Here is a 27,180-nt window from a genome sequence, read left to right as displayed (position 1 = left end):
TTTTCCAAAGGCTTTGACCAAAATGCATTTGCAAGGGGAGGGTGCTTCAGGGGCTGATGAGTATCTCCTGGGTGGCAACCTCCCGACTGCATGAAAGACAAGAGGCATAGACTCAAAGGCAGACAAGCAGCAGTACGGGTGAGCAGAAACAGCTAGGGTTCACACCGGGGGTTTCGTATCATTTTTATCTTACAAAGGATAGGCTTTCAACATACGAGCGTGCAGAGGGCACTCAGCAGCAAACGTCATAGTCGGGAGATAACCCTGGGCTGTGGGAATGGGCGGAAAACAGCAGCTATGCACTCGTGTGGGCAAGTGTAGAATAATGCTTTGAGAAAAAAGTAATCCAAATTATCCTCTTGAGACAGGGGTTCGGATGGGTCACATACAATCCAGAAGCACTGCGTCACTATCGACTGTTTTCTTGGGAGACTAGTTCTAATAGCCCGAAGCGGCTAAAGGCACCGACCGAAAGCCGTCTTTGTTTTGGGCATAACAGGAGCTGGAAAGGGCTTTAGAAATAACCCGATTCACCTTTCTCATTTTAACTGAGACTCGGAGGGCTTGGGAAATGCCTTCTGCCCAGCAAATGGCCAACAAGCATGCGTTGAAGGAGCCCGACCAATGAAATGTGGATTTCCAGCCATACCGCACACAGATGCGATTTCATTGTGTTTGGCATCCACTTCAAAACCTTTCAGAGTAAAAAAACCACAATGGAACACAGTATTGTGGGCAATTCCTGCATCTGAAAAACAGCTCTAGAGTAACGGAGGCAGCCAACAGGGCAAAGGTAAGCTTTAAAACTCGACTCCCTTCATCTGCAATTACGAATGTTGCAGGATCACATATATAAACGTGTGAAAGGACGTCAGTCAGAAGTAGGGTGAAACTGAACTTTCTCACCAAATCCTTTCTCACTAGGAGTGAAGCAACTCTGGACGTTTGAAGAAGAAACTTTAGAAGGGGAAAAGGCGAGCACTGGTTTACCTGGCAGATAACAAGCCTGTCTGGACAGCTGAGGCCACACCAGATGAAAACACAGATGACAAAATTCAAGAAGGGGTAAGAATAAATTCGTGGGTGATAAATCCACAATGGGTCACCGAGACCAGTTTCAAATACGTGGGCAATGCCTAACCCCGGCGCTCCCATCCAGGAAGGCAAGCCACGCTCTCTTACAAAATGTCCCTCAGAAATGTAGCCGGGTCAGAGCACAGGGTTGAATGGGCAACATAAAACAAGCAAACTGACTTACCTGTGGGATGAGACGCGAGTGCCAGGAGCACCACGCTGCAAACGGAACAGCAGAGCAGTGAGCAAGTCTTTCCAGCACTGAGAGCACAGCAACATACGTTTCTGCCCGCTCTGCTCGGAAACAGGGAAATTTGCCGAAGAGCGGGTTATCTGCACCAAGTGATCTCACTCCTCAATGAGAGGGTGAGATCTCCTGAGATGCCTCAGGTTCTGGCAAGAGGGCTGACCGTACCCTGTGATGGGCCGAGGCCCCACGCCGACTCCGAGGCCAGCCGTGCGGCCTTTATCACCACACTCACCTAGTCTGCCAAGAGTATGGGTAAGCTAAACAAAGCAGACTCTGAATTACAGATAGGCTGCCGTCGGAAAACTAGCTGTCGAGCATGAGATCAATCTGTTTGCCATAAAATTAATTCTGTAGAAGGTGAGCTGAATTTCCAAGGAGACAGCCCACAAAACGATCCATCCCATCCACCACGTGCCTGGAAACTACCTGGACTGATTTGCGATATGAGCTGAAAAGGATGACGAGGAGGAGTGTTCTTCTGATGCAGGCCATATTGGTCCTTGGTATTCTCCCATCTTCCTCTCTGGAAGCTTCTCCCATCTCCCAGTACCCGCCCACTGCGCCTTCACACTGCCCCAGCCCACCTACACCTCTTCCATCACAACTCCATGCCATGCAGGCAGCTATCTGGTGAGAGGTTAGGAATACAATTTTTTATCCAAGGATAGGAGGGAATTTTTTAATTTTTAATGCTAGACAGCCTACTCTGGTTCTTAAAGCTGGCTGGACATCAGAATTGCCCACACCCTGGCTAGAATCTCTAAGGGCAAGATCCAGGCATCAGTTGTTTTCCTTGTTACAGCCCCCGGGTGCTCTAAAGGGTACCAGGATGGAGGACCACCAGTCTCTAGTCGGTGACATTATAGGCAGTGTGGAGGACAGTTTGAACGGGGAAGCCACCGTTAGCTTGACAGCCCTGCCCCTCCCTGCTCCGGGGTTAACCGCTCGCACAATTTCTGTTTTTCTCAATCTCTTCCTTCGCTCTGCCCCTAAAGCACTGGTTGTCTGATGGCTCAGAGGAGTGACGTCATGCAAAAAGGCAGGAGGAGAGGAGGGTCAGGAAAGAGGCAATGAAGAAGAGTCACGTGTTAGGTCACTCAGAAGTTGTAGGTTTGTTTGACAGGCCCTACACGTAGCTGCAAAAAATATGCAAACAAGACTGGAGACGTTCTGTCCTTGGCTTGCCATCTATTCTTTCTTTGGCAAACACAGACCCTGTATATACTCCATTATTTTATCTCACTGGATCCCCTTTTGGTTATAACTTCAACAGCAGAAGTTATGACTCCTATGGCAGGATAAAAGAGGCCCCTTTCCATCCCAAGGTACCTCCCAGAGCTTGCCATGGTACCCCAAATCCCATCATTGGCATCATCCCAAAGGGTGTCCCCGAAATAAAATATTAGGGAATAAAAATAAGAAGAAATAATTAAATAAAAGAGTGGATTCTCTAATCCCTATTTGAGTTTTGCAAATATATTGGCATACCACTCTTAATTCCTATGTTGTGACCTCCTATGGGGCAAGAACAATATTTTATTCCTTCTGGATCCCAAGTGCCTAGCAGGGCCAGACATACAGCAGGCGCTGCATATGTGTTTGGAATTGTAATTAATTGCCTTAGGAGTACTTGCGGTGGGCTTATGTTCGAAGAGAAGTATAACTTGAAGCCCCCTATATTTCTAAGACTACAGACGACACGTAAACTCTAAAGGGGAAATTATACTCCTATAAAAGGGATATCACGACAGATGGACAGCAGCCTTTTAAAATGCATTCAACAGGGGCTCCTGGGTGGCGCAGTCGTTAAGCGTCTGCCTTCGGCTCAGGGCGTGATCCCAGTGTTCTGGGATCGAGCCCCACATCAGGCTTCTCCACTAGGAGCCTGCTTCTTCCTCTCCCACTCCCCCTCCTTGTGTTCCCTCTCTCGCTGGCTGTCTCTGTCAAATAAATAAAATAAAAAGTCTAAAAAATAAAAATAAAAAATAAAATGCATTCAACAGCTGTTTATTGAATGTCTGGTCAGTGCCGGGTACTGTTCTCATTTGGTGATATGGCAATGAACAAAACAAAAAAACCTTCCTTTACTTCCTATATAGGAAATATAATGGGGAAAGAGGAGAAAAACATGTTCTCCACAGCCTGAAGTACAATCAAAGTCATACCCCAGACAGAACGCCCGTCTATTTCCCTTTGACACACACCCACAATTTCACCTGCAAAATGAGGGAGTGGAGTAGCAGCAGGGAACATACAACATATAATAATTTTCTATTTAATGTTTAATAATGTCTGCTTGTGTTAAAAGGAAATGGTGTTGGGCATACATCCCATAACATTCATTCCTTATAAATTTACCTAAATTTCTTAAAATGCTGGTGAAGGCCGGATCATTTTTAAACATTCCATTTATTTTCAGCCCTAGATCTAACCTCCTCCTTTATTCCTGCCTTCCTCCTTTCCCATCTGCCTCAAGCCTTAGACCTCTGTTTACATGAGAAACACTGGAAGGTCAGGGTCAGGGAGCAAATATACCCTCAAGAAAATAGGAGTTATGTGCCAAAGTAGAGACCTGCTCAACGACTGGCTTCTCTCAAAAAAAATGGGGATCAAACCAGTTCTTGGTCCTGGCAGACAGAGTTCCCAGCTGGCACCAACCAGCACAGCTGCTGCACGGATCCGAGGGGCCCCTCGGTGTCCAGGGCCCATGGGAAATCGAGTGGCGGCCCTCACTCTAATTCACACATCTTCATCACAGGGACTGAAAGAAGACTCGGGAACAGAATTGTGGCTTTAGCCGGGTGTGTGGAGGCCCAGCCAGGAAGCCGAGCACCGGGCCCTGGGCGGGGCGGGGTGGGGAGCTGGCAGGAGGATGAGTCGAGGGGCCACAGAGGCTCACTTTTCCATCCCCTTATTCCTTTGCCACTCGAGTGGCCTCTAAGTTCTACGGAGGAAAAGAACTGCCCCAAGTGTTCTGATGTCACGGGAACATGTTAAACATCCAGAGCCTTCTGCACTTTCAGAAGCGTCTCTTGAAAAGGCAGCTGGTGTGTCCGGGCAGAGTGGAACTAATGATTGTTTTCAGCAGAGTACAAAAGAGGCCCACAGCCATGTTTGCGGTGGATCCTTTCAAAAAGGCATTTTAATAAACTAAGACATTTATGGGCTTTATCTGCGGATGGAGGATACAGCTCATGTTGAGCGTTTTAAGATGAACTTCCTGCAGAAATCAGCACGACCAACGGCTGAGCAGCACATCCCCAGCCTGGGTCATCTTTGCAAGCCTTGCTGCATTAGAGCAAAGTTGGGCTGCAGCGGCAGATCTCACCCTTCTTCCCTCTCAGCTAGGTCCCGCAGTGCACAGAGACCACGAAACTCCAAGAATACTCCCCAGCTATTCTGTTTAGCAGACAGAGCCCTATTCTTTGCTCGGCTCAGAGAAAGGGTACGAACGGCAGTCTATATACCACATTTAAATGTATTAAATCAAGCCTCAAACTTCACCTTACCTTAAGAAATATACATTCAAAACAACCTGGAAGTCTAGATTAGAATTTAGAATTCTTGGAGTCCCTGGAGCTTCATGTCAGAATATGGCGGCACGGACCGAGCCAACCTCTGGCTCCTGGCTCTCAGTGAGCCCCCTTCTCTCTCCACCCCAGGCTCCATCCTGCACACTGAGTCCTCATACACTTGGGTGTGGACACATCGGCCTGCAAGTTCCCCTCCATGCACACCCCCTCTTCCACTAACAGCCTGTCTTTGGACACTCTTTGGGTCTAGGAATGAGTTGGGAAGATAGAAGGCCTGGGAGTCGAGCTCGGGACCACTTGGGCAGGGAATTCTAGGTCCCAAGCTAAAAGGGAGGGTGTGGGCTCTGGGAAGAAATGTCCCCTTAGCCTTACAGACTCCATAACCCATGGGGAGAGGCATGGCCTTCTGCCGTGTGGAGCCAGAAAGAGGTCCCTCTTGCCTGGTCTAAGGACAGAACTACTATTTGGCTTTCTCAACGTCTAGTCGTCTCACAAATTATTTAGCTTGCCATTCTGGTAGACACATCGGCTCAGAACTACCTAATCAAAATATTATTGGGAAATAAAAGTCCATTAGCTCTAGAAAGATATGAATTGTTTGAAAATGTAAATTATATTTTACCTGAATGTATAGTTTAAGTACTGCTGGTCAATGTCACTAAGGAATAAGAAAAAAAAAAAAAGATAAAACATGAAATAATAGAAGTGTTTTACATACACAAAAGAGTCATTATATTATGCTAATAAATTATATCTATGGTTAAGTTTCTACATTTAAAAATTGTCAATAAACCATATGAAGGGTACTTTACATTCAAAACTTGTTCCTGGCTCATTTTTAAAAAACACTTCCTAGATACTCGTATCACACACATTTTCACCTGTGGCAGATTACCTCCTATGTGTACATTTGCCACTGTGAAAGGTGAGTCTACTCTCTCAGGCCATTGGACTGGCTCCTAGGGCCACGACAGCTGACAAACAAAAATACAGGACACCCAAATAAATCTGAATCTCAGATAAAGAATCATGTTCAAGTATATTCCAAATATCGCATGGGACATATTACACTAAAAAAAGGATTCACTGCTTACCTGAAATTCAAATGTAACTGCGCGCCCTGTATTTTATCTGGCAACTCCACTGGCTTCTTGCTGCAGAAACACTTCATTAAAAGAACAAAAGGTGTTCCAGGGACTGAAAGTCACAGCCTCCGAGTGTATAACCTTCTCCCAGGGGTCCTTCTGGAGGTCCCCCAAAACCCAGAGGCCAGTGGGCTAGTCCAGGGCCTCTGACCTCCCACTGCAAGCCAACCCACGCCGGCACTCCTCTCTTTCATTTATATTTGCTAAGGCTGCACAACAGAGGCCGCATTTTATCCCAGCACAGAGCTCGTGACTGGGGAACTTCTGGGTCTAATCAAAGTCAAGTTAGGAAGGGGCTGAGGAAACAAGAAAAAAGAGCTGGCCTCTGAGCTGGAAGAAGTAAACTGGGGCCCCAAAGCAGCGGGTCATATAATTTTTATAAAAATGTCATCTAAAGAGCTGTCCCTGAAGGAAGAGGGCAGAGGTTCCCCTGCTCTTTGCCCACTGCCCATGACGGGCAGCATCACGTGCCGGTGGATCCCACCTGGAACAGCCTGACAGCAGGAGAATCGGCTTTGGGGACCCCAGGCTGCTGCCCTCACCACAACCCAGCTGCGCAGAGTGTTCGGTTGAACAGACCATGCTCACGACACCGTGGGTCTCACCCCTTTGCTTGAACCAAACAACAGCCCACCATACTTGGAAAGTTTACCTTAACGCGTTGGGTTTCTGGGCCTTCTGCAATATCTTATAAGCCCCTGAAAACGAAGCAGCGTGTGTTACTGACACAGGACATCCTGCGTAAGGGAATGCACTTGCAGGGAGGCCCGAAATCCACCCCGGCGAGGGCCACTCTTCCCACGAGGGATGCCCCTGGCCGACAGGGGGCGACAACACTACCCGGGGGGTGTCCAGCACGCGAATACAGTAATCCCCTAGGACGCCCCTTCAGGACAGAGAATGCTGGGCCGGGCGGGCTCGTGTGATCAGCAGAAGGATACAATTCACAGGAAGATGCCGGCTTCCTTTGCAAGGTGGGCAGGAGAAAGGAACACACTGCATTTCTGAACCATGTGTAACCAAGCCAGGGCCCTGCTCTCCCCCTAAGACTGCAGACCAGAAACACTGACTGTGAGATTGGAAATAAAGTCAGATGGCCCTTTTATTTCCCACGCTTACATTTCTTTGGGTATGCTGCTGAAGGACAGTGTTTCTGACACAAACTTCTGGATCTCTTCTCACCATTTTTAGAGAAGACCAAGTAGACTTGAGTAAGCAGGGCCAGAGCCATGGTGAGTTAATTAATGTTTGTCGAGAAAAAGAGGAGACTATATCAGAAATGGGAACATTTGAGGAAAACTCCAAAACAGGAAAATCAGATCAGATAATGCCCATTTGGGGCGTCTGGGTGGCTCAGTCGTTAAGCCGTCTGCCTTCGGCTCAGGGTGTGATCCCAGGGTTCTGGGATCGAGCCCTGCATTGGGCTCCCTGCTCCACTGAGAGCCTGCTTCTTCCTCTCCCACTCCCCCTGCTTGTGTTCCCTCTCTCGCTGGCTGTCTCTCTCTCTGTCAAATAAATAAAATCTTTTTTAAAAAATGCCCATTTAAGTTTAACCTTGACACCTTGTCTGTAATCTTCCTATTGTTCAGGGTCACCAAAAAGTGGATATATAATAAGGTCTAAATAATAAGCCTCAATTATTTAAGTAAGCATTCTTTTAAAAACTTACCTACGCAGAATAAGTGAATTACAGCCCAGAAATATCCACCGGGATCAAACTGTAACACAGGATTTAAGACAAAAACAAAAACAAACGGCTCTAAGTAGAGACAAATGGGATCCGGTGTGGCAATCAGAAACCCTAAATGTCGATGCACCGGGACAAGCAAGGGTGCCATGAGAGGACTCTGCGGCCTTCCGCCAGTCCATCCTCATTTCCCACCCCGATGCCTCCGACATCTTCCTAATAGGGCTCTCTGCCTCCAGCACCCCTTTTCCCGTTCTCCACTCTGCCCTCACGCTGTGTCTCTAAAACACTAATCGGATGGTGTCACCTACTGCTTAAAATCATTGAACAGTCGGTTTCTTGGGGTGCCTGAGAGGCCCAGTCGGTTAAGCATCTGCCCTCAGCTCAGGTCATGATCCCAGGGTTCTGGGATCAAGTGCCGCATCAGGCTCTCTGCTCAGCGGGAAGCCTGCTTCCCCCTCTCCTTCTGCCTGCTTGTGCTGTCAAATAAATAAAATCTTTAAAAAAAAAAAATCATTGAACAGTCCCCCAGTGACTTCAGGATAAAATTCAAACTCATGGCACCCAAGGATCTCCAGGACAAGCCCCTGTCAACCCCGCCAGTCCCATCTACTGCACCCTCTCCAGAGAAAGAACTTGCACTTCTCCAAGCCCGAATGCTTCCCCCCACCAACTCAGCCGAGGGACACTCCGTCTCTTCTTCCCTTCCTTATTTTCCTCCATAGAAGCTTATCTCATGACACATTCTATTTATCACCTGTCTCTTTCTCCACCATCCATTAGCCTGTAAATTGCAGGAGGGCAGGAATTTGCACAGGGGCACGCACATAGTAAGTGCTTACTAAAGTTGAATCACAGGAAGGCAGGACACCTCCCTGACTATGCCCACACCTGCTTTCTTCTCCCGCCCACCTCCTCCTCACCCTCCAAGATTTAGATCCAGAGAGCAGAGTCTGGCTCTAGCATCAGAAAGATCTGGTGTAAATTCTGAAATCCTTACTTATTCATTAGCTGGTGACTTTTGGGGCCTCATTATTCTTCAGCTATGCAGCGGAGACAATAAGAGTCCTTCTCCTTGTGAAACTGTGAGATTTTAAATAACATAAGGCACATGAAGCATTGGCCCAGAGCCTGGCACATAGCTAGGTCCCTGTAATTGTTAGCTCTTCCTACTTCCCGGGTCCCTGAGACTCCTTAGGTGCCACACAGCATCCTGTATCTCCCCACGACAGAGCCCTGGCCTCCCCGTGTTATAATTATCTGTTTCTTGTCTGTCCTCCTCTCCCTTGCTCTGCCTAGACTCTGACTTCTGCCTGTATGAGGACAATTCTTCTTTGTGTCACCAGAGCCTGGCTCAGTGCCTGACACTTGATGGGGACTTAATAACTGCTGGGGGAGAAAAGAGAGAAAACAGACCTATAACGAAATGACTACTGGGGGGTAAGGGGGTGGGTCGTCAGGGCCTAATAAGGAAAAACACAGGATAACAAAGTGAAAATCTGCAGATGAAGCCCTTGGGATGAGAGGGAAAATGAACGTTGCCTCAAGGCACAAGGCTAGGACAACTTGGGCTGGGGCTGGTGGGTCCTCCAACCGCATACGGAGGGCCATCAGCAGCCGCCCCTGCACCCAGAGGCCAGAGCTCTGCCGGGCTGCTGCAGCCCTGAGGAGAAGTGAAGGCCTGCCGAAAAGGAGTGAGCTGGCCTAGAGGTATGCAGACTGGAAGCTTTTGCATAGGCGAGGGTTCTTCTGATTTCCGAAGGAAGGACTAGGAAGTTCTGCAGGCTTTGGAGAGTAAAAGACACCTGGAAGGCAAAATGAGTGCCCTTGAGCTTACCTGGGGGTCGTTGAAGGGTAGGCATCCTGCAGCAGCCAGGAGGAAAAGGGCACTATGCAAAGAGATAAAACAGGCAGCTTCACTTTTCAACATCAAAAGGCTGCCCGGAGAGCGTGGGGGTTGAAACACATTGAGTGGAGCGAGCACAGGATCGAGACCCTGCGAGACCCCGCCCCGTGCCCCTTCCTCCTCTGAGAACCCCACTACCAATGCAGCTTTCAACTGGGTGCTCCACCGGGGACCAGACAGTTCCCTCCCTGGGGCTCAGCTGGCCTTGTCCCCAGACACCGGCACTTGCAGGACATTTGCAAAACCACGGCTGGCTCACTCGAGAAAAACAGGATGCCCGTGAAACAGATAATAGGACATTTTTAAACCACAGATCCCCAAAAATACACTAGTGGAAAACTGGGTAATCAGACTGCAGTTCTACCGCTTAGGAAAAAGAGAACACCATGGAAAGCACGTTAAAATCTTTTGTGCATCACCTTCACCAGATGATCAAGCTTAACATCGCCAGTGATGGGACAGGTGTATGTCATATGCCTCCTGATAGGACGTACTGAGAAGGGCACAACATCACTCACGTGGCATTCCTGCCAAATCCGCATAACCCACCTGGCGTGGCCAGTGGGCCCGGGGTGGGGGAACTGATACGGGGGAATCCTCAGAGCTGGGACCTCACAGTCCTGGGAAGGTCAGCACAACACGAGTCATCCCGAGGCACAGGAAGGTCCTCCACTCCAGCCCACCCTCCTCTATAGCCTCGGCAACTTTGAAGGCACACGCACAAACAGCCTCGAGAAGACTCCAAGGCCCCAGATTGCCAAGGAACTCAGAGGCAAAGGGTGGGGTGAGTGGAGGGAGGTGGCTGGAAGGGCTTCTGGGACCGCACAGAATTAGGCAGGTTTTCGGTGGGAGGAGAGGAGAACCCTAATAGGTTTGGTGTCTACCTACAGTAGATGGGTTTATAGGATAGAGGATGCTTCCTCATCCACAGGCAGTGAAAATTAGAGGTCCTCTCAAACAGCCCCTCGGGGCTGAGAGGAGATGGGGGACAGCCAGGTGTGAGACAGAGCTTGGTTTCCCACCAAACCTGGCCTTGAGCAATACCTGATTATATCAGGTATTAGTGGGTTTTAATGCCTCTCTTTAACACCTGCTAATCTTTTTTTTTTTTTTTTAAAGATTTTATTTATTTATTCGACAGAGAGAGAGACAGCCAGCGGGAGAGGGAACACAAGCAGGGGGAGTGGGAGAGGAAGAAGCAGGCCCACAGCGGAGGAGCCTGATGTGGGACTCGATCCCCTAACGCCGGGATCACGCCCTGAGCCGAAGGCAGACGCTCAACCGCTGTGCCACCCAAGTGCCCCCACACCTGCTAATCTTTTAAACAGGAGGATGAGTCCTGACAGTGTTGTGTTTTCTTTCCTTTTTTTTTCCCAAGTAGCAGCCTGTAATCAAGGCAAAACAAGAGATTGGATGAAAGCCCAGAAATATTTGAAACAAAAAGTCCTAAATCCATGTGTCAAAGCATTTCTGCTGATTTTCTATCCTCAGGACTGAGCTTTGGAGCTATGGCCGAGGAGGCCGGAAGCAGCCAGGGAGCAGGGTTACAGGTTAGCACATGGGGTGGGGGGTGGGGGGCAGGGACCGGCCTGAGAGTCCAGCCCAGCTTGTGTTTCAGCCCAGGGAACGAGGCACGAAGGGCCATGAAGCCTGCCCTTAGTCACCTTGCTATGGCCCAAGACCACAACTCAGATCCCAGACCTTACAGCCAGTGCCTGTTCTACCACGGGAATCATAAAAACCCAATAAGCTGCAAACATGATTTTAAGCATTTTAAGTCATTTTCCATGTTTTCCATTTTCCTTCTCCCATCAGAATTGCACAACTCTTAGTGAAGTTTTGGGCATCAGTGACTGAAATCAAGCACGGGTTATTTTCCCCTTAGGAACAGAATATTTCAGAAAAAAGAGAGAGAGAAAGAGATAGTAAAATTTAGAATAAGACACAAAATACGGGTATATAACTATTTATAATAAATTCTGTCAACTCTCAAATAGGAATCTCCAACAGTTTATCATCATTTAAAGTCAGGTTAAATCTTCTATTTTAGAGATCTGTGGGTTGTTGTTTTTTTCAACTTACCTACAGATCTTTGCAGGAGAAGTTTTCTGTATGAAAATAAAGAGATTTATAGTTAGTCTTTATAAAATCCTCTTTTTCCCCTTAAAAGAAAATATTTAGATCCAAGAGGCAAATCAATGTTGAGTAAGCTTATTGGGGGCTTAAGAGCTGGCTGCACACCTCGGTGTTACTTGAGACTTTCCTGCTTGGACCCCATGAAGGATGACTCAGAGGTCCAGAGTTGAGTCACTTGGGCAAAGCACTCTGGGTGTGCGGTATTACTACCCTCACCCCCGGAACGGGGTTTACTCACAAAACCCCAAAACGCTGCCAGGGCCAAGCCTTCAAATATCTTACCACATCAAGAAAGGGAGAGAGAGAAACTGATGAGAAATCGAGCTCTCGTTCAACTTTTATTCCAGTCTACGTCCTTACGTTTGTCTTTCGTTAATCCAGCTCTGACTCTGAGCAGTGCTGTAAATTCTCTGGGATGATGTACACATGAAGAAACAGGAAAAAGGAGAAGGGACAGTTGACTCCACCCGTAGAGAGAGACAAAGAGCAGATTGGGGCAATCTAACCTTGGCATTTAAAACTCCCTGAAATGAAGAAATTCTAATGGAGGTCCTACCTTTATCCTCCCCTTTTTATTAGTCATTTTTTTTTCAATTTTAAAGATTTTATTTATTTATTTATTTAGAGAGTGAGAGCGTGAGCCGGGGGCGGGGGGGTGGCAGGCAGAGGGAGAGGAGAGAATCTCAAGCCAACTCCACACCTAGCCCAGAGCCTGACACGGGGCTCGATCTCACGACCCTGAGATCATGACCTGAGCTGAAACCAAGAGTTGGGTGCTCAATCGACTGAGCCACCCAGGTGGCCCATCATTTTTATTAGTCATTTTAAGGGAATTAGTCCTTTGCACTCAGGTATAAAGTTCTAGCAGGAAGAAGCATAGATGTTTCTACATTTGACAGAGGAAATAACATTAATTCTGGACATTTCAAAAGGATTACTTTGCTAGTTGGGGACAAAGTACAGGTTTTTGACTCTAGTTCTTGAAAGTGAAGTATGAATATATTGTTTAAACATGAAACACTCAAAAGGTACAAACTTCTAGTTAGAAAAGAAGTCAGTCTTGGGGATGTTCTGTACAGCACGGGGACTAGAGTTACTAATACCATACTGTAGATTTAAAAGTTGCTAAGAGAGTAGATCTTGAAAGTACTCATCACGTGAAAAAAATTTTTATAACTACATATGGTGATGGATGTTAACTAGACTTACTGTGATCATTTGCAAGATATATAAATATCAAGCCATTATGCTGGACACCTGAAATGAATATGGTCTACGTCAATCATATCTCAATTTTTTTAAAAAAGTGAAGACTGAGAAGGCAACATGGTTTGCTATGAAGGCTATCTTCAGTTTTCATGCTGAAGATACTAAATAATCCAGTTTGCACTGTTTTAATAAATAGATCCTATTTGCGTGCAAAGTCGTGGCTTGCCGCTTCAGATCCTTTCCTCTCAACCCTGTGGAACTTGCCTCAGCTGGCCCAGCCAACCTCGACGCCACTGCCACCTGGTGGGGACACATCCCTTCAGTATGGAAAGGATGACCCAAAAAGGTGACCTGGCTCAGGCACCTGGAGAATTGCCCCCATCGTGGGAAAACGTGTCACTAAAGGATTCTGGGCTAAAGGTAATCAACATCTCCACAGCTTGGCGGAAAAACAGGAGCAGACGGGACAAAGACGAAAAGCATGTCCCAGCTGTTCCATGAGTAGTAACAGGTGTATCCAGCAACCGTCTAGGGGGGCTTCCGTCACAGGGCAGCCAATCAATACAGTGCTCTAAATAGTTCACCCAGTCCACAGCGGAGAGACTGCTCTTTTCTTTCAAACGCCGCTGGCTAGAGGAGCCAGAACCGGAGATACAGAGATTAGAACAAGCGGTAAATGCATTAGTGAGTTGCGCAACGACTGAGGAGTTAAGCTCAGGCGTTCACCTTCTGAGGCTCTTCAGTCCAAAAGTCACCCAGGGAATAGTCCTAGTGATATCTCAGTGCTCTGAATGGGTCAGTCTAACTTCTCAAGTCACATCAACAAAAATAACAATAAATAGCTAACATTACAGGGGGTCACCTTACTCTGAGGGCTACTTACTCTGTGCCAGTGTTGTTCCAAGCCCTCTCATGTACCGACTTATTTCATTACGGGTTAATTCAGTCTCGGGTTATATGCTACAGATGCGGACACCAAGGCACTGCGAAATTAGCTAAGTTGCCCAAGCTCGCACGGTCTGGGCTCAGGCGATCTAGCTCGTAGCCTGACCTTTTGTGATGCTCTTCTGCGACGACCAGTCTGCCAGTCCTGCGTGGACACCTCGCCCGCCCTTTCAGACTACTACCTTCATCTGCTGCTTCCTCTGCCTGCCTGGAGGGCTCTTTCTCCCTGCACTTGGAAAATTCCTACCATCTGCGGGACTGGGTTCAAATCCTGCCCCTGGCCCTTGCAAGCAGACTTAGCAGTGGTCACCCCCTGTCCACCCATGCTCCTGTTCCAGCCTACATGGCATTCTACGGGCATCCCAGAGTGCGTTTGGGTGTTGGTTCCTCCATTTAGCTGAGTTCTGTGAGGGCGATCCCTGTGTCCTGTATATCTCCACAGCCGTAGGCCTAGCCAGAGGTTTGACACACAGCGCAGACTCAGTAAATGGTGAACAAGCGAACAAGAGAATGAACAGCAGCATTCTAATGTTCAACTGTGACAAGTATATCTGCAAGGTAGTGAGACTAATTCCAGAAGCCACACGTTCCCTTAGAGTCAAATTATGTGTGCGTGTGTTTGCGCATGCATGCACAAAGAACCGTGGACGGTGACGATGAGCCCCAGCTCCAGAGAGAGTTTAGCCTTATAACCTGGGAACGAGGTCATGAGGAGGTCAACCTTCCTCTCCAGAGTGGAGTCTGGTGAAACCGACACACACTGGACAAGAGAGGCCTCACTGTGAGTCGCAGGTAAAGTCTAAGAGCTGTCATACAGCTGTGCTCCTGGTAATATCCGGTCACTTTGTCAAGGCTCCAGGCCAAATGATCAGGAAAGTAAATCATAAGGGAATAGATCACAGCCAATCTTCAACCTTCATCACAGAGCAGATTTTAATGCCAACCTACTAGAAGCCACCTCCAAGTCTAGAAACACGGATTTGGCCAACACGTCATGTTCCATGTGGAGTGGAATGAGGACATGAATAGAGATTCCTGACAAATTGATCAATGGAAAATAGGATATATTATATCATTTGTATAAGTATGTCTATATACGTGCATTGAATAAAAGTCTGGCAGAATAGAGCAGTATCCTGTGCAAAGTAGGATCACAGTTGATTTCCGGGACTTTCTTCCTCTGCATGTTCTGCAACTTACTATAGTTTATTACATTCATGAAGGAAAGAAAGGTTGTTTTTTTTTTTAAAGACTTTATTTATTTATTTGACACAGAGACAGCCAGTGAGAGAGAGACAAGCAGGGGGAGTGGGAGAGGAAGAAGCAGGCTCCCAGCAGAGGAGCCTGATGTGGGGCTTGATCCCAGAACGCCGGGATCACGCCCTGAGCCAAAGGCAGACGCTTAACCACTGAGCCACCCAGGCGCCCCAAAAGAAAGGTTTTTTAAGATGACTAAATAGGTATGTAATTCATGAAACTATTTTCCTAATTTGCCCTGACAAGAAATGATATTGTTTATTAAGGAAATAACCAACAAAACTAAAACACAACCTACTGAATGGGAGAAGATATTTGCAAGTGACATACCTGATAAAGGGTAGTATCCAAAATATATAAAGAACTTGTACAACTCAACACCCAAAAAACAAATAATCTGATTAAAAATGGGCAGAAGTTGTAGACAGACATTTCTCAAAGTAGACATATAGATGGCCACATAGACACATGAAAAGATGCTCAGCATCACTCATCATCAGGGAAATGCAAGTCAAAACCACAACCAGATATCACCTCACACCTGTCAGAATGGCTCAAATCAAAAACACCAGAAACAAGTGTTGGGGAGGATGTGGAGAAAAAGGAGAACTTGTGCTTTGCTGCTGGGAATGCAAACTGGTGCAGCCACTGTGGAAAACGGTATGGAGGCTCCTCAAAAAAGTAAGAATAGAATTACTCTATGATCCAGTAATTCCGCTACTATTTACCAAAGAATATGAAAACACTAACTCGAAAAGATATGTGCACCCCATGCTTACTGCAGCATTATTTCAATAGCCAAATTATGGAAGCAACCCAAGTGTCCCAGTAGATGAATGGATAAAGAAGTGGGGTGTGTGTGTGTGTGTGTGTGTGTGTGTAATGATGAGCACTGAGTGATGTATAGAACTGTTGAATCACTATATTGTATACCTGAAACTAATACAACACTGTATGTTAACTGTACTGAAATTAAAATTTTTTTTTAAAAAATGATGCTGCTTAGTGTTAGGGATGAAATGGAGATGAAGATTCAAAACATTTTGGTGTTTATCCAATTTCTTCCAAGGACAGGTCCTCTCAGCCTGGAAGTCTGGCCCCTGGTCTCTGCCTGATGGAAATACCCCCGAAGATGCTCTAACCTGTTTCCTACACTCAACCTCGCCTGTGTGATCTGACTGGACCATCAGGAAGCGATACCCCGTAGAGATGCCTGGATCTCTTCCCCAGAGCACATAAATCTTCATTTTCAGTTCACAACGAAAGCATCCACTGTGTCGATAAGAAGCATGAGTCCGTCTCCCAGAAGCTGAGCAGTTCTTGGGGAGTAGCTGAACCTCAGTGACTAGTTCGTGAATATTCAGCTTGGCTGCGGTTCTGGGGCTGGACTCTGGGGCTACGAAGACAACAACCCTGTGGTCCCTGCGGAGGGGCTCAGAGGAAACAGGCAGAAACCTAGGGAAATTCCTACTGCATTTCATTGAACCTGAGATGCCACCGAGCGTAAAATCCCCCATTCCTTATATATTTCTAAGAAAGAAAGCATTTGACCAGGGCACACTGTTGATTGCAGAAGCATCCCAACGGCAGCCAGTGAATATTTTTTTAACATGCGAAAAAGCAGCACGTGTTAGAATTGATGAAATACAGAAATCGCAAGGTGGTGTGATAAGTAAAGTGTCAGAGAGAGGTGCTCATGCTCCTTGAGGTGCCTGAGGTGTCAGGCTCCAACTGCGTGCACACCAGCCTGGAATACCTAGAGCCTCCCTTGTGAGACCTTGAGAGTCGCCCCCGCAGCCCCTCTCACCTCCTGCAGTCCTGTCTCCCCCACAGACAGCTGGATGAGCTGTCAACACTATAAATCTGATCAGGCCCTCTGCGCTTTCACACCCACCCCTGGCCTCCCACTGCACTCAGCTTACACCCCAAATCCCTAGCTCAGCCTCAAAGGCTCATCCTAAGCCCCCAGCCTCATCCTAAGCCCTCCTCTCTTTCTTATCAAGCACCAGCCACACTGGCCCAAAGTGACTCCTGCCAAGTCCCCAAGGTCCCATCTGGTCCTTTTCATCTCCTGCGTCCTCTTCCTGGGAGCCCTCCCCTTCACCCCACCTGCTGAACTCCTGCTCAGCCTTTGCCTGTTTCAATGTCACCTCCCCATAGTGGCCTCCAGCAGGTGGGTGTCATGATTTGCTCAGCTGATGCTCCGTAAGAGTAGCCCAGAGCAGTGAGACCATGCGCTTTCCTCACCTGGCATGGAGGGCATGTACACAGGTACGTAAATATATTCTGAATGAATGAGTGGGTACTTGAAGAGGTTCTCTGACAGGTCAGAGGTTCACTGACATGGTCCAGGAAAAATGAGAAGTTTGGTTGTGGCTGGATTTTCTAAAACCTGAGAGGTGTATGGCACCTTTGCATGCCTCCGTGCGGGTCATGGCCAGCCCCCATCTACATGGGTGGACATGATCAGATCTGTTTCAGAGGGTCACTTGGGTGCAGTGTGGAGGAAGGGGAGTGCGGGAAGAGGCAGGGCAACCAGCCAGGCACACCGTACATCCGGCAGGCGAAGGCCGGTGATGGCGCGCACAGAACACGGTAACCATCTAAGCCAGGACTGCTCACCCCACACCCTACTTGGCTGCCCGAGGGTTCAGGGGAGCAAGCTCTCATTTGGCCCCTAGCCAGGGAGCCCTGAAAAACAGATGAGGACCTGAACCAAGGTGGCAGCAGAGTAGGAATGGAGAAGAGGCGACAGATTCAGAAATGGGGGGGGCGGAGACCAGAGCAGGACTCTAAAGGGACCCCTATGTTTCTGACGTGGGTGGTGATGACCAGGATCAGGATCACCAAGTAAGAAGCAGGCTGTGAAAACAGGGCAGTTCCAGTGTGGTCCCTTTGCATTTCATATGCCCAGGAAACAGCTGCGGGGAGAGCCAGAGGCAGCAGCCATGGGGGTCTGAGCGCAAGAGAGAAGTCTGGGCTGGACATGGGACACAGGAGTCACCGGTGAACTGAGGGGGATGCTGCCATGGGTGTGGATGAGACTGTCCAGAAAGTGTGTGCGTGGGAACAAAGGGCTCCTGACACAGAGCCCTGGGAGCTCCTGTCGGGCAGACGAAGGAAGGAGGAGGAGGAGCCCGAGATCAGGGAAGAGAACCAGCAGGTCACGGGGGCCAAGAGACTCAGGGGAAGGCAGCGGTAAACCTGGTGATGAATGGCGTAAAAGGCCAACAGAGTCACATCAATGCAGGCATCAGGGACTTCAGCCAGAGCAACTTCAGGGTAAAGGTGGGGGCAGAAGCAGGAGCAGGCTGGAGGCGAGAGGGACACAAGGCCATGGACAGCTCCGAACCCAACCCTCCCTCGGGCGCTGTGCTGGGGAGGGCAAGGCTGCAGTGGGACGGAGGTGGAGGTGTGGACAAGCAAGGGAGCCCGCTGGTACGGTTTGAGAAACAGCCTTCCAGAGCTGGGGTAGGGTGAGCGGGTCTCCCAGGGCCTGCTCTATCCTCGGAGGCCTGAGAACACGGAGTGTCTATGGGCTGAGGGAAGAAAGGCAGCAGAGAGGGAGAGACGTTAGCTCTCCTCGGAGCTGCTTGTGGGGAGCAGGCAGGGACGACAGGGTGCACGGGTGTGCGGAGGGGCCTCGGCCACGGGAAAGACACCTCTCTCTCCTGCATACCTGTAAGAAGTGAGCTGCCTGAATGGCCAACTAGCCTCTCTAGTTGAAAACTTCCAGATCTGTAGATGAAACCACTTCGAACGGGCAGATGTTAGAAAGAACTCCCAAAAGAGGAACCAAACTAAAACCACCACTAATGTTAATAAATATAGCAAACACATACAGAGCACCTACTCCGCGCCAGAAACTGTTGTACGCCCTTAACGCGGGGGCCTCGCTGTGTCCTCCCAGCAACCGTAGGAGCTGGGCGTCATTACCGTCCCCCTTTCCCAGGTGGAAGCACAGAAGGTGAAGACATTTGCTCCAACTGGTGTGACGCAGAGCTGGGCTCGGGAAGCGAAGGGGACTCCCCCGGGGTGGGCTGATGCTCCCGGCACCCTATGCGAAGCTCTGCCATGTATTTCCCAGCGGCCCTGGGATGCGCTGTGGGCGGGAAGGCTGCCCCCCGCCCCCACTCCTCGGCCCAGAGGAAACTCCTCCTTGTATCCCAAGGTGCTCGCTCTGCCCTGAGCTGCAGCTGAGTGCCATTCAGATCCACGACTACCCCCACGTACGTTTGCTGAACCGAAGGGATGTCGAAAACATGATCCTTGAAAGGAGTGACGCCTGCCAGGCAGTCTTGACCACTGTCAGGAAACAGATGGCAGGAAAAGGTAGGCACTAATTCGGGCCATAAGAAAAGGTGCATCTTTGAAATTTAAAGCAAGGGAAGCGAAACTAGCATTTTGCATTATCATTTACCTCTTTCTGAAAACACTTCTGGTGCCCACAGAGGATAACTTCAGCTACATTATGCAAAGTGAGAAACACAGGAATGGCCTGAAAGAAAACAGAATGTAATCAGCATGAAAATGTTTTCTTTGATCCCATAATTACATAATACTTGATTTCTGCTTAAAAATAACGAGCCGTGGGAACTTTTGGCATTCACATACATAATCCTCTCCAGCAAAAACTCTTCCGCGTGGATTAGTGCTCTCTGGTGTAGTATTATTCTTGGCAAGGTGGATGTAGAGGCTCAACACATATTAGGCACCTACTGTGTGTCAGGCGCCGTGCCAGGTGCAGGAAACACATCCCATGTCCAGAGTGGATGTGTCCCTATTGAGGTAAGCGCTCTCACGGGATACACAAAAAGGCGCACCTACCCCGCGTGGGGAGAGGAAGCGAAGTCCACTGGCTAAATGAGAACGGAATGACAAACTAACTGGAGTGAGCCAACCAAGAGGAGGCAGGGGGTGCTGCCGCCCAGGCGAGAGTGAACCCGCTCCTCGGGGAACAGGGGTGGGGGTGGGGCTGGGGCTGAGCGGTGGACCGTGAAGGGAGAAGCTGGGGAGAGGAAGGGGGAGAGGTCATCAGGCCATCTCAGGGAGTCAGGACAGTGCCAAGAGCCAAGGAACCGCTGGAGTTTCAAGGCGATGACATGATTTGATCCGCATGTTTAAAGGAACTTGGGCTCCCAGTGTCCCACTCTAATCCCTGGGACCTGTGAATGTCACCTCCAGTGGCAAAAAGGAATCTTTGCAGTTGTGATTAAGTTCAGAACCTTGAGATGGGGAGTTTGCCCTGGGCTATCTGGGTAGGCCCTAATGCAAACACATGTATTTGTAAAAGAAAGACAGAGATTTGACACAGAGGGGGAGGCAACAAGACCACAGAGCCAGGGACTGGAGTGCTGCGGCCACAAGGTGAGAAATGCCAGCAGCCGCCAGAAGCCGCAGGAGCCAAGGAGTGGACTCTCGCACTGTGGCTCCGCTCCCACACCTTGATTTGGGCACAGTAACACTGATTTCAGACTTCTGGCCTCCACAACTGAAGAGAATCAGTTTCTGCTGTTTAAAGCCACCTGATAGTGGTTATTTGTTACAGGGGCCATGGGAAACTAATACAAGGAATGGCAAGATGGTGGCCTGAACTTGGTAGTGGCAATGAAAATGCGGGTGTCCGCATTAAGGAAATAGTTAGGAGACTGAACTGAATAACCAGGATCAACTTTGAACCAAAAAAAAAAAAAAAAAAGGGAGGGGGAAAAAGATATAAATAAAAAACCCCTAACACTCCGGAGGGTTATTAAGGTACACAGAACAGCCACTGCCCGTTTACAATCGCTGGGCTGTTTGCTAAGAGTGGCTGTCTCTCCTAATTTGGTCGCTAATTTTGACCTGGTGAGCAGAAAGGGTTAAAGGGCATGGGATTTTGTTATTGTCTCTGTTGTTGATGATGACGGCAATATTTCCTGAGAGGCAGAAAAAGACGGAGCATAGGTGAAACCGAGCATAGGCAAACCTTAGTTTGCTCCTCTGTGTGGGGACAACTATACCTACGGCCCAGAGCACCTGGGAGGAATGACAGAGGAAGGAGGTAAAGGACCTAGATGAGTGGTTTGGGAGCAGGGCACGAAAGGTGGTCAGTATTAACAGGTAGCCCGCCCTCAGCAGCCTCGACAGAGGGCCCTGAGCAGGGAAATCGTTCCAGCTTGGAGGACCCACTTAAGATCATGCTGCTCGCCTACTTCCAGATGGATCTATTCTTTATCTTTTTGGAGGATATATTTTTACCTTGTTTTTAAAACTCTTATAACTTTGTAGCTCTGCCCTATTTTAGTATTTTGTTCTAACTTGCACTATTTTATTTCTTTTGGAGTTCTTGCCTTCCATTTTTCTGCCTTTGTAACGTTTTCTACTGTTAATTTATCCTTCATTAAAAGTGCAACTCAAACTGTTTTTTTCCTTTTAAATTATACTTTATAAAAATAAATACATAAAAATAAAATCATACTTTAACGAATAATCCAATTAAAAATGGGCAGAAGACATGAACAAAGAAGACCTACAGATGGCCAACAGACACATGAAAAGATGCTCGACATCACTCATCACCAGGGAAATGCAACCAAAACTACAATGAGATATCACCTCACACCTGTCAGAATGGCTAGACTCAAGAAGAAAAGAAACAACAGGTGTTGGCAAGGTTACGGAGAAAAAGGAACCCTCCTGCACTGTTGTTGAGAATGCAAACTGGTGTAGCCACTGTGGAAAACAGTATGGAGGTTCCTTAAAAAGTTAAAAACGGAATTACTCTATGATCCAGCAATGACACTACTGGGTATTTACCCCAAAAATACAAAAACACGAATTCAAAGGGAAACATGCACCCAATGTTTATAGCAGCATTATTTACAATAGCTAAATTATGGAAGCAGCCCAAGTGCCCATTGATAGATGAATAAAGAAGAGGTGGTGTATATATGTATATATAATGGAGTATTATTCAGCCATAAAAAAGAATGAAATCTTGTCATTTGCAACAGCATGGATGAAACTAGAGAGTATAACGCTAAGGGAGATAAGTCAGTCACAGAGACAAATAGCATATGATTTCACTCACACGTGGGATTTAAGAAACAAAACTAACAAAGGAAAAAAAAGAGAGAGACAAACCTAGAAACAGACTCTTCACTGTAGAGAACAAACTGATGGTTACCAGAGGGGAGGTGGGTGGGAGTATGAAGGAAATAGGTGACGGGGATTAAGGAGCGCACCTGTGGTGAGCACCGGGTTATGCTGAATCACTATATTGTCCACCTGAAACTAGTACAACACGGTACATTGACAACACTGGAATTAAAACTTAAAAAAAAGTGAAGTTAAAAAATTATACTTTATTATTTCCTAATTTTTCATTTATCTTTTGTGCTTTTTATTCCTCTTAAATTTTTATATTTTGAATTAATTTTTATGTGTTTTAAGATTGTTAAAGAGATTTTTTTCCACTGGCTTTATCCATTTGGCCTATGTTTGGCAAACTTAGGGCCTGACCTTCCAGTTCTTGGCTTAAGAAGATAGCAAAGAAAATCTTGGAAAGGTTAATTATGTGTCCATGAAATGAATATAAAAGCGTGATCTGGATGCTATTTATTTAAAATTAAGACCTTTTTAAAAATGCTTTTGCCTCCTTGACTATAAAGCCAGTAAAGGAGACCAGATTTAGGAATTCTAGACCCTGACTCTAGACCTCAAGGAGGCTAATTTTCTCAATTTTAATAAACCATGACTAGGTTTTCCCATCTCCCGAGGCCCTGCTCTAATCACGTCTGGAAAAGGATCTATCGATACACACAGAATTGATTTTCAAGTACACTAATGAGAGCTACCAACAACGTGTTGGACACAGTGCTAATTATTTTAATTGCATTCTCTTATTTAAATCTCCTTCCAACAACTCAATTAGTGGGTGCTATTACCTTGCTTTATAGACAAGGAACCCCAGGCTTAGAAGATGAGGCAACTTGCTGAGTGCTCACGGCTAGTTCAGGGCCAGAGCTGTGGCTCCCATCCAGGCTTCTCTAACTGCAAAGCCCATGCTCCTAACCTCGAGGCTATGACACCCCAATTACAGCAAGCCCCCAGGGTAACCTTCCTGGCCCTACAACTCTCCACAAAGTCCAGTACGACTGGTGTGTTTCAAATCCCGCCAGTCTGCTTCCTCCAGTAAGAATACTGGTATGATCTAAAATACACAAACCCAGAGTAAACTCTATGACATGATTTAAAGGACAGTTTCCATTTCTACTTTAACAAATTTAAATCTGGATTTCTCAAGACACTTTTCTACTGAGAAGCTAGCAGGCTTTAGAAACAGGAATTCTACAATGGACAGTTTCAGCCTCCGTAGAGGTCTATGAAAAACAACTATTAACGCAGTTTGCAAACTTCAATTACTGATTTTCCTTGGCCTCTAACTCTGTACAAGTTCCAGTCTGTGAACTATGCTATCCGTTCAGGAGACCGCCGAGTGACTGATTCTTTTGGAAAACCTGCCCTTTGAAAAAAATAAAGAAAGAAAACCTGCCCTTTATTATCTTATGGAGTGAGGTTCAGCAGGACTTAACTTACGTCAAATCAGAGAAAAGTTCTGAGAAATGATAATAGCCATAATAATAGCTAAGATATATTGAATGCTTATTACATGCTAGCTGCTATTCTAACTGCTTTTGCATACTTAATTGTCATAATAACTCTATGAGGTAGATACTATTAACATCCCCATTATGCAGATGAGAAAATGGAGGAATATATTTTGGTTCTCTTTTTTAACCTGCCTATTAATAGCTTGAAAACCACTTTTAGAAAACCTATATACTTGCTTGCTGCTAAAGAAAACAGAAACAGAAGTATGTTCTTCGTGTTGTCAGGACTCTAGGAATGGCCTCAACCACAAAAGGTTCTACCATCTTTCATCAGGAAAGTGGCCAGGATCAACTACTATAAAGCTCACATCATTTTTGACACAAAAGGTAATTAATCAAATTCAACTACACTGCAGGCCAATTCATTTAGTCACTTAGGGGCACAATTTGCAACTAATTTATTCTTAGACTTCATTAGCTTAAAATTCAACATCTTATCCAAGTACCATTGGACATTTATTTTTCTCTGGCTGTGAAGAGAAATTGGTATCTATTACTTAAAGCTTTTCATTATTCCCATGCTCTCCAGAGTGGAATTTTAAGGCCTTGATTGTTATTTGTTCAGGTGTTGGGCCTGAGTTAGAACAGTTTTCTATGGAAAATCCTGACCCTGCGCACGGGCACGGCCTTGGGTCACTGCAGATGCCGATGCCTCCCTTTTCCAAGTGGAGTCCTGGGTCGGTTTCTTAATTTTTGTAAAAGAATGTCAATCCTATCTTCTCTTTGGGTGATTTTTAAGTATGTACATGTGGGCTTAATCTACTAGAGAGAATAACTGCACCCCAGGCCTGACCTGTAGGCTACCCAATTTTTATCAAAAGTACGCCCGCTGGAAACTATGTTCCTTGAGGGTTGCCTGAGGGCAGTCTGCGAATAAGCAGGGTAGCAGTTTTAGCCCCAGAAAACTGCTCCTACTGAACTTTGCTATTTCATCACGCATCCAAAAATGCTCTAAGAATCCTAGAAACCAAGTTGTCACTGTGTTCGTTATAAGGGGGTTGTGGAAGACCCTGCCTCACTAAGTGGCCCAGTCTACCTCTTTTGAGGACTCAGAACCTGAGAGCGAGGAAGCTTTGCTCTTCTTCAGCAATGACCTCACTCTTGTTTTCCCTGCAACTTTTTAAATCTGAAGATCAGGGACACACAATGTTACGTTAGTTTTGGGTGTACAACATAGTGAGTCACCACTGCTATATGTTAGGCTCTGTGTAACAGGTGTAGCAATGACCTCCGCTCTTACCTTACAAGCACCGAGGAGAGTCCTTAACTTCTTTATTTTTTTATTTTTAAGATTTTATTTATTTATTTGAGAGAGAGAGAGCATGAGCAGCGGGAGGGGCAGAGGGAGAAGCAGACTCCCCAAGTCTCGTCACTTTTTTATTTGGCTACAGAACACTGAAAATTGAATTCAGGCCCCATCTGCATTTATTTTGTAGGATATTACAGCATAAATTCCTATGTGCTAAGTCTCTCCGTGGCCTCATCTAGTTCTTCTGCTTTTCTGTACCTAGATTTCTTGTAAAATTCTGTTCATAAAAAATGTCTATTTGGGGGCGCCTGGGTCGCCCAGTCAGTTAAGCGTCCACCTCTTGATCTCAGCTCAGATCCTGATCTCCAGGCTGTGAGTTCAGGCCCTGTGTTGGGCTCCACGCTGGGTACAGAGCCTACTTAAAAAAAAATGTCTATCTTAATTATTCTTTTAAGCCACCACTCATCCTTTTTGGAAGATGGTGAGGTATTTGAGTAAGTATATGTACGTATCCATGAATACATTCATAAGTTGATTTGTGTGATTAAATTTAAGTGTTAATTTTGTTAATCTTACTATTGTATCATTATATAGCAAAGCACTGAAGTGCAGAGTACCAGACTCCCCTCTTGCTGGTGTATCTCCAGTACCAGTCTGGAGGCTGTCTCTGTCGTTCATTTGTTCATCACCTAAAGTAGCTGGCCTCTGTCTTATGGGTCTTATTGCATAAGAAATGGACATTTTTTTTTTTAAAGATTTTATTTATTTATTTGACAGAGATAGAGACAGCCAGCGAGAGGGAACACAAGCAGGGGGAGTCGGAGAGGAAGAAGCAGGCTCATAGCGGAGGAGCCTGATGTGGGGCTCGATCCCATAACACCGGGATCACGCCCTGAGCCGAAGGCAGACGCTTAACCGCTGTGCCACCCAGGCGCCCCAAGAAATGGACATTTTTAAAAAATTTTATTTATTTATTTGAGATAGAGTGAGTGAGAGAACAGGAGCAGGGAAGCAGAGGGAGAGGGAGAAGCAGACTCCCTGCTGAGCAAGGAGCCCGGCACGGGGCTCGATCCCAGGACCCTGAGATCATGACCTGAGGCGAAGGCAGACGCTCAACTGACGAAGCCACCCAGTTGCCCCAGAAATGGACATTTTAAAATACCAGGGGTTCTTCCACCTTGGTGAGATGCCTGGGCATAAGATACATAACAAATGAATCACTGAACACTACATCAGAAACTAATGATGTACTTATACGGTGGCTAACTGAACATAATAATTAAAAAAAAAAAAAAAGAAAAAAAGAAAAGGCTCAAGGGACAGAAGCTTGCTCCATCTCGTTCACATGGGGGCATAAATGTACAGGCCAGAGCACAGGGCAGACTGGCCTGCTCTCGGTGAATTGTTATTTTTCTCATACTTTTTACCCAAGAGCAAAGAAATGAATGAGTTAAACCAAATGTGCATATTCTATGGCACCCAAAGGAATTCTGAGCGAAGCGAGTGAGAACCTGTTATCATCCCCTCCTCTTCATATAATCCTCAAGAAAACCTCTATCAGAGCCCAGGGTTGTTTTTTTTTTTTTTTTAATAAATACATTTTTTACATTGAGGTAAAATTTACACATAAAATTTACCATTTCAACCATTTTTAGGTGAACAGTTCAGTGGCATAAAGTACATTCACAGAGCCATGCAGCCATCACCACCCTCTAGCTCCGGAACTTCTTCATCTTACAAAATTCAAACTCTGTCCCCATTAAATACTAACTCCTCATTCTCTCCTCCCTCCAGTCCCTGGCAAGCACCATTCTGCTTTCCGTCTCTATGATTTTGGACACTCTAAGCACCTCACAGACATGCAATCAGATGGTATTTGTCCTTTCGTGACTGACTTATCTCACTTAACATGCTGTCCTCAAAGTTCATCTACGGTGTTCCATGTGTCAGAACTTCCTTCCTTCTCAAGGTTAGATAATATTCCACGGCATGCATCTGCCCCATTTTGCTTATCCTCCCCCATCCGTGGACACTTGGGTTGCTTCCAACTTTTGGCTATTGTAAATTATGCTGCCGTGAACACAGGGGCACAAATATCTGTTCAACTCCCTGCTTTCAATTTTTTGAGGGTATAAACC

At 46.7% G+C, this 27,180-nt stretch overlaps 1 protein-coding gene across 13 annotated transcripts in view; it reads right to left on the bottom strand.

Moving 5' to 3' along the window:
- TMEM241 (transmembrane protein 241) overlaps positions 1 to 27,180 on the bottom strand; it is a 107,298-nt gene that overhangs the window by 49,212 nt on the left and 30,906 nt on the right. For 5 of the 13 annotated variants that reach the window (XR_005835417.1, XM_040632650.1, XM_040632649.1 and 2 more), the window contains 9 exons: positions 19,563 to 19,640; positions 19,376 to 19,447; positions 11,678 to 11,703; positions 9,527 to 9,578; positions 7,672 to 7,720; positions 7,122 to 7,208; positions 6,655 to 6,700; positions 5,480 to 5,515; positions 1,259 to 1,368 (listed from right to left, as the gene is read on the bottom strand). Coding sequence is in view for 10 of the 13 variants with exons in the window: in XM_040632650.1 (XP_040488584.1) it covers positions 1,259 to 1,368; positions 5,480 to 5,515; positions 6,655 to 6,700; positions 7,122 to 7,208; positions 7,672 to 7,720; positions 9,527 to 9,578; positions 11,678 to 11,703; positions 19,376 to 19,447; positions 19,563 to 19,640 (556 nt within the window). In the remaining 3 variants the exon portion in view is untranslated. The remainder of the gene's footprint in view (positions 1 to 1,258; positions 1,369 to 5,479; positions 5,516 to 6,654; positions 6,701 to 7,121; positions 7,209 to 7,671; positions 7,721 to 9,526; positions 9,579 to 11,677; positions 11,704 to 19,375; positions 19,448 to 19,562; positions 19,641 to 27,180) is intronic. The other 8 variants (XR_005835418.1, XM_040632653.1, XR_005835419.1 and 5 more) reach the window with 6 other exon arrangements.

The sequence above is a fragment of the Ursus maritimus genome, unplaced genomic scaffold (assembly GCF_017311325.1).
Source record: "Ursus maritimus isolate PB19 unplaced genomic scaffold, ASM1731132v1 scaffold_18, whole genome shotgun sequence".
Classification (NCBI taxonomy): domain Eukaryota; kingdom Metazoa; phylum Chordata; class Mammalia; order Carnivora; family Ursidae; genus Ursus; species Ursus maritimus.
This window is presented reverse-complemented; position numbering and strand designations above follow the sequence as displayed.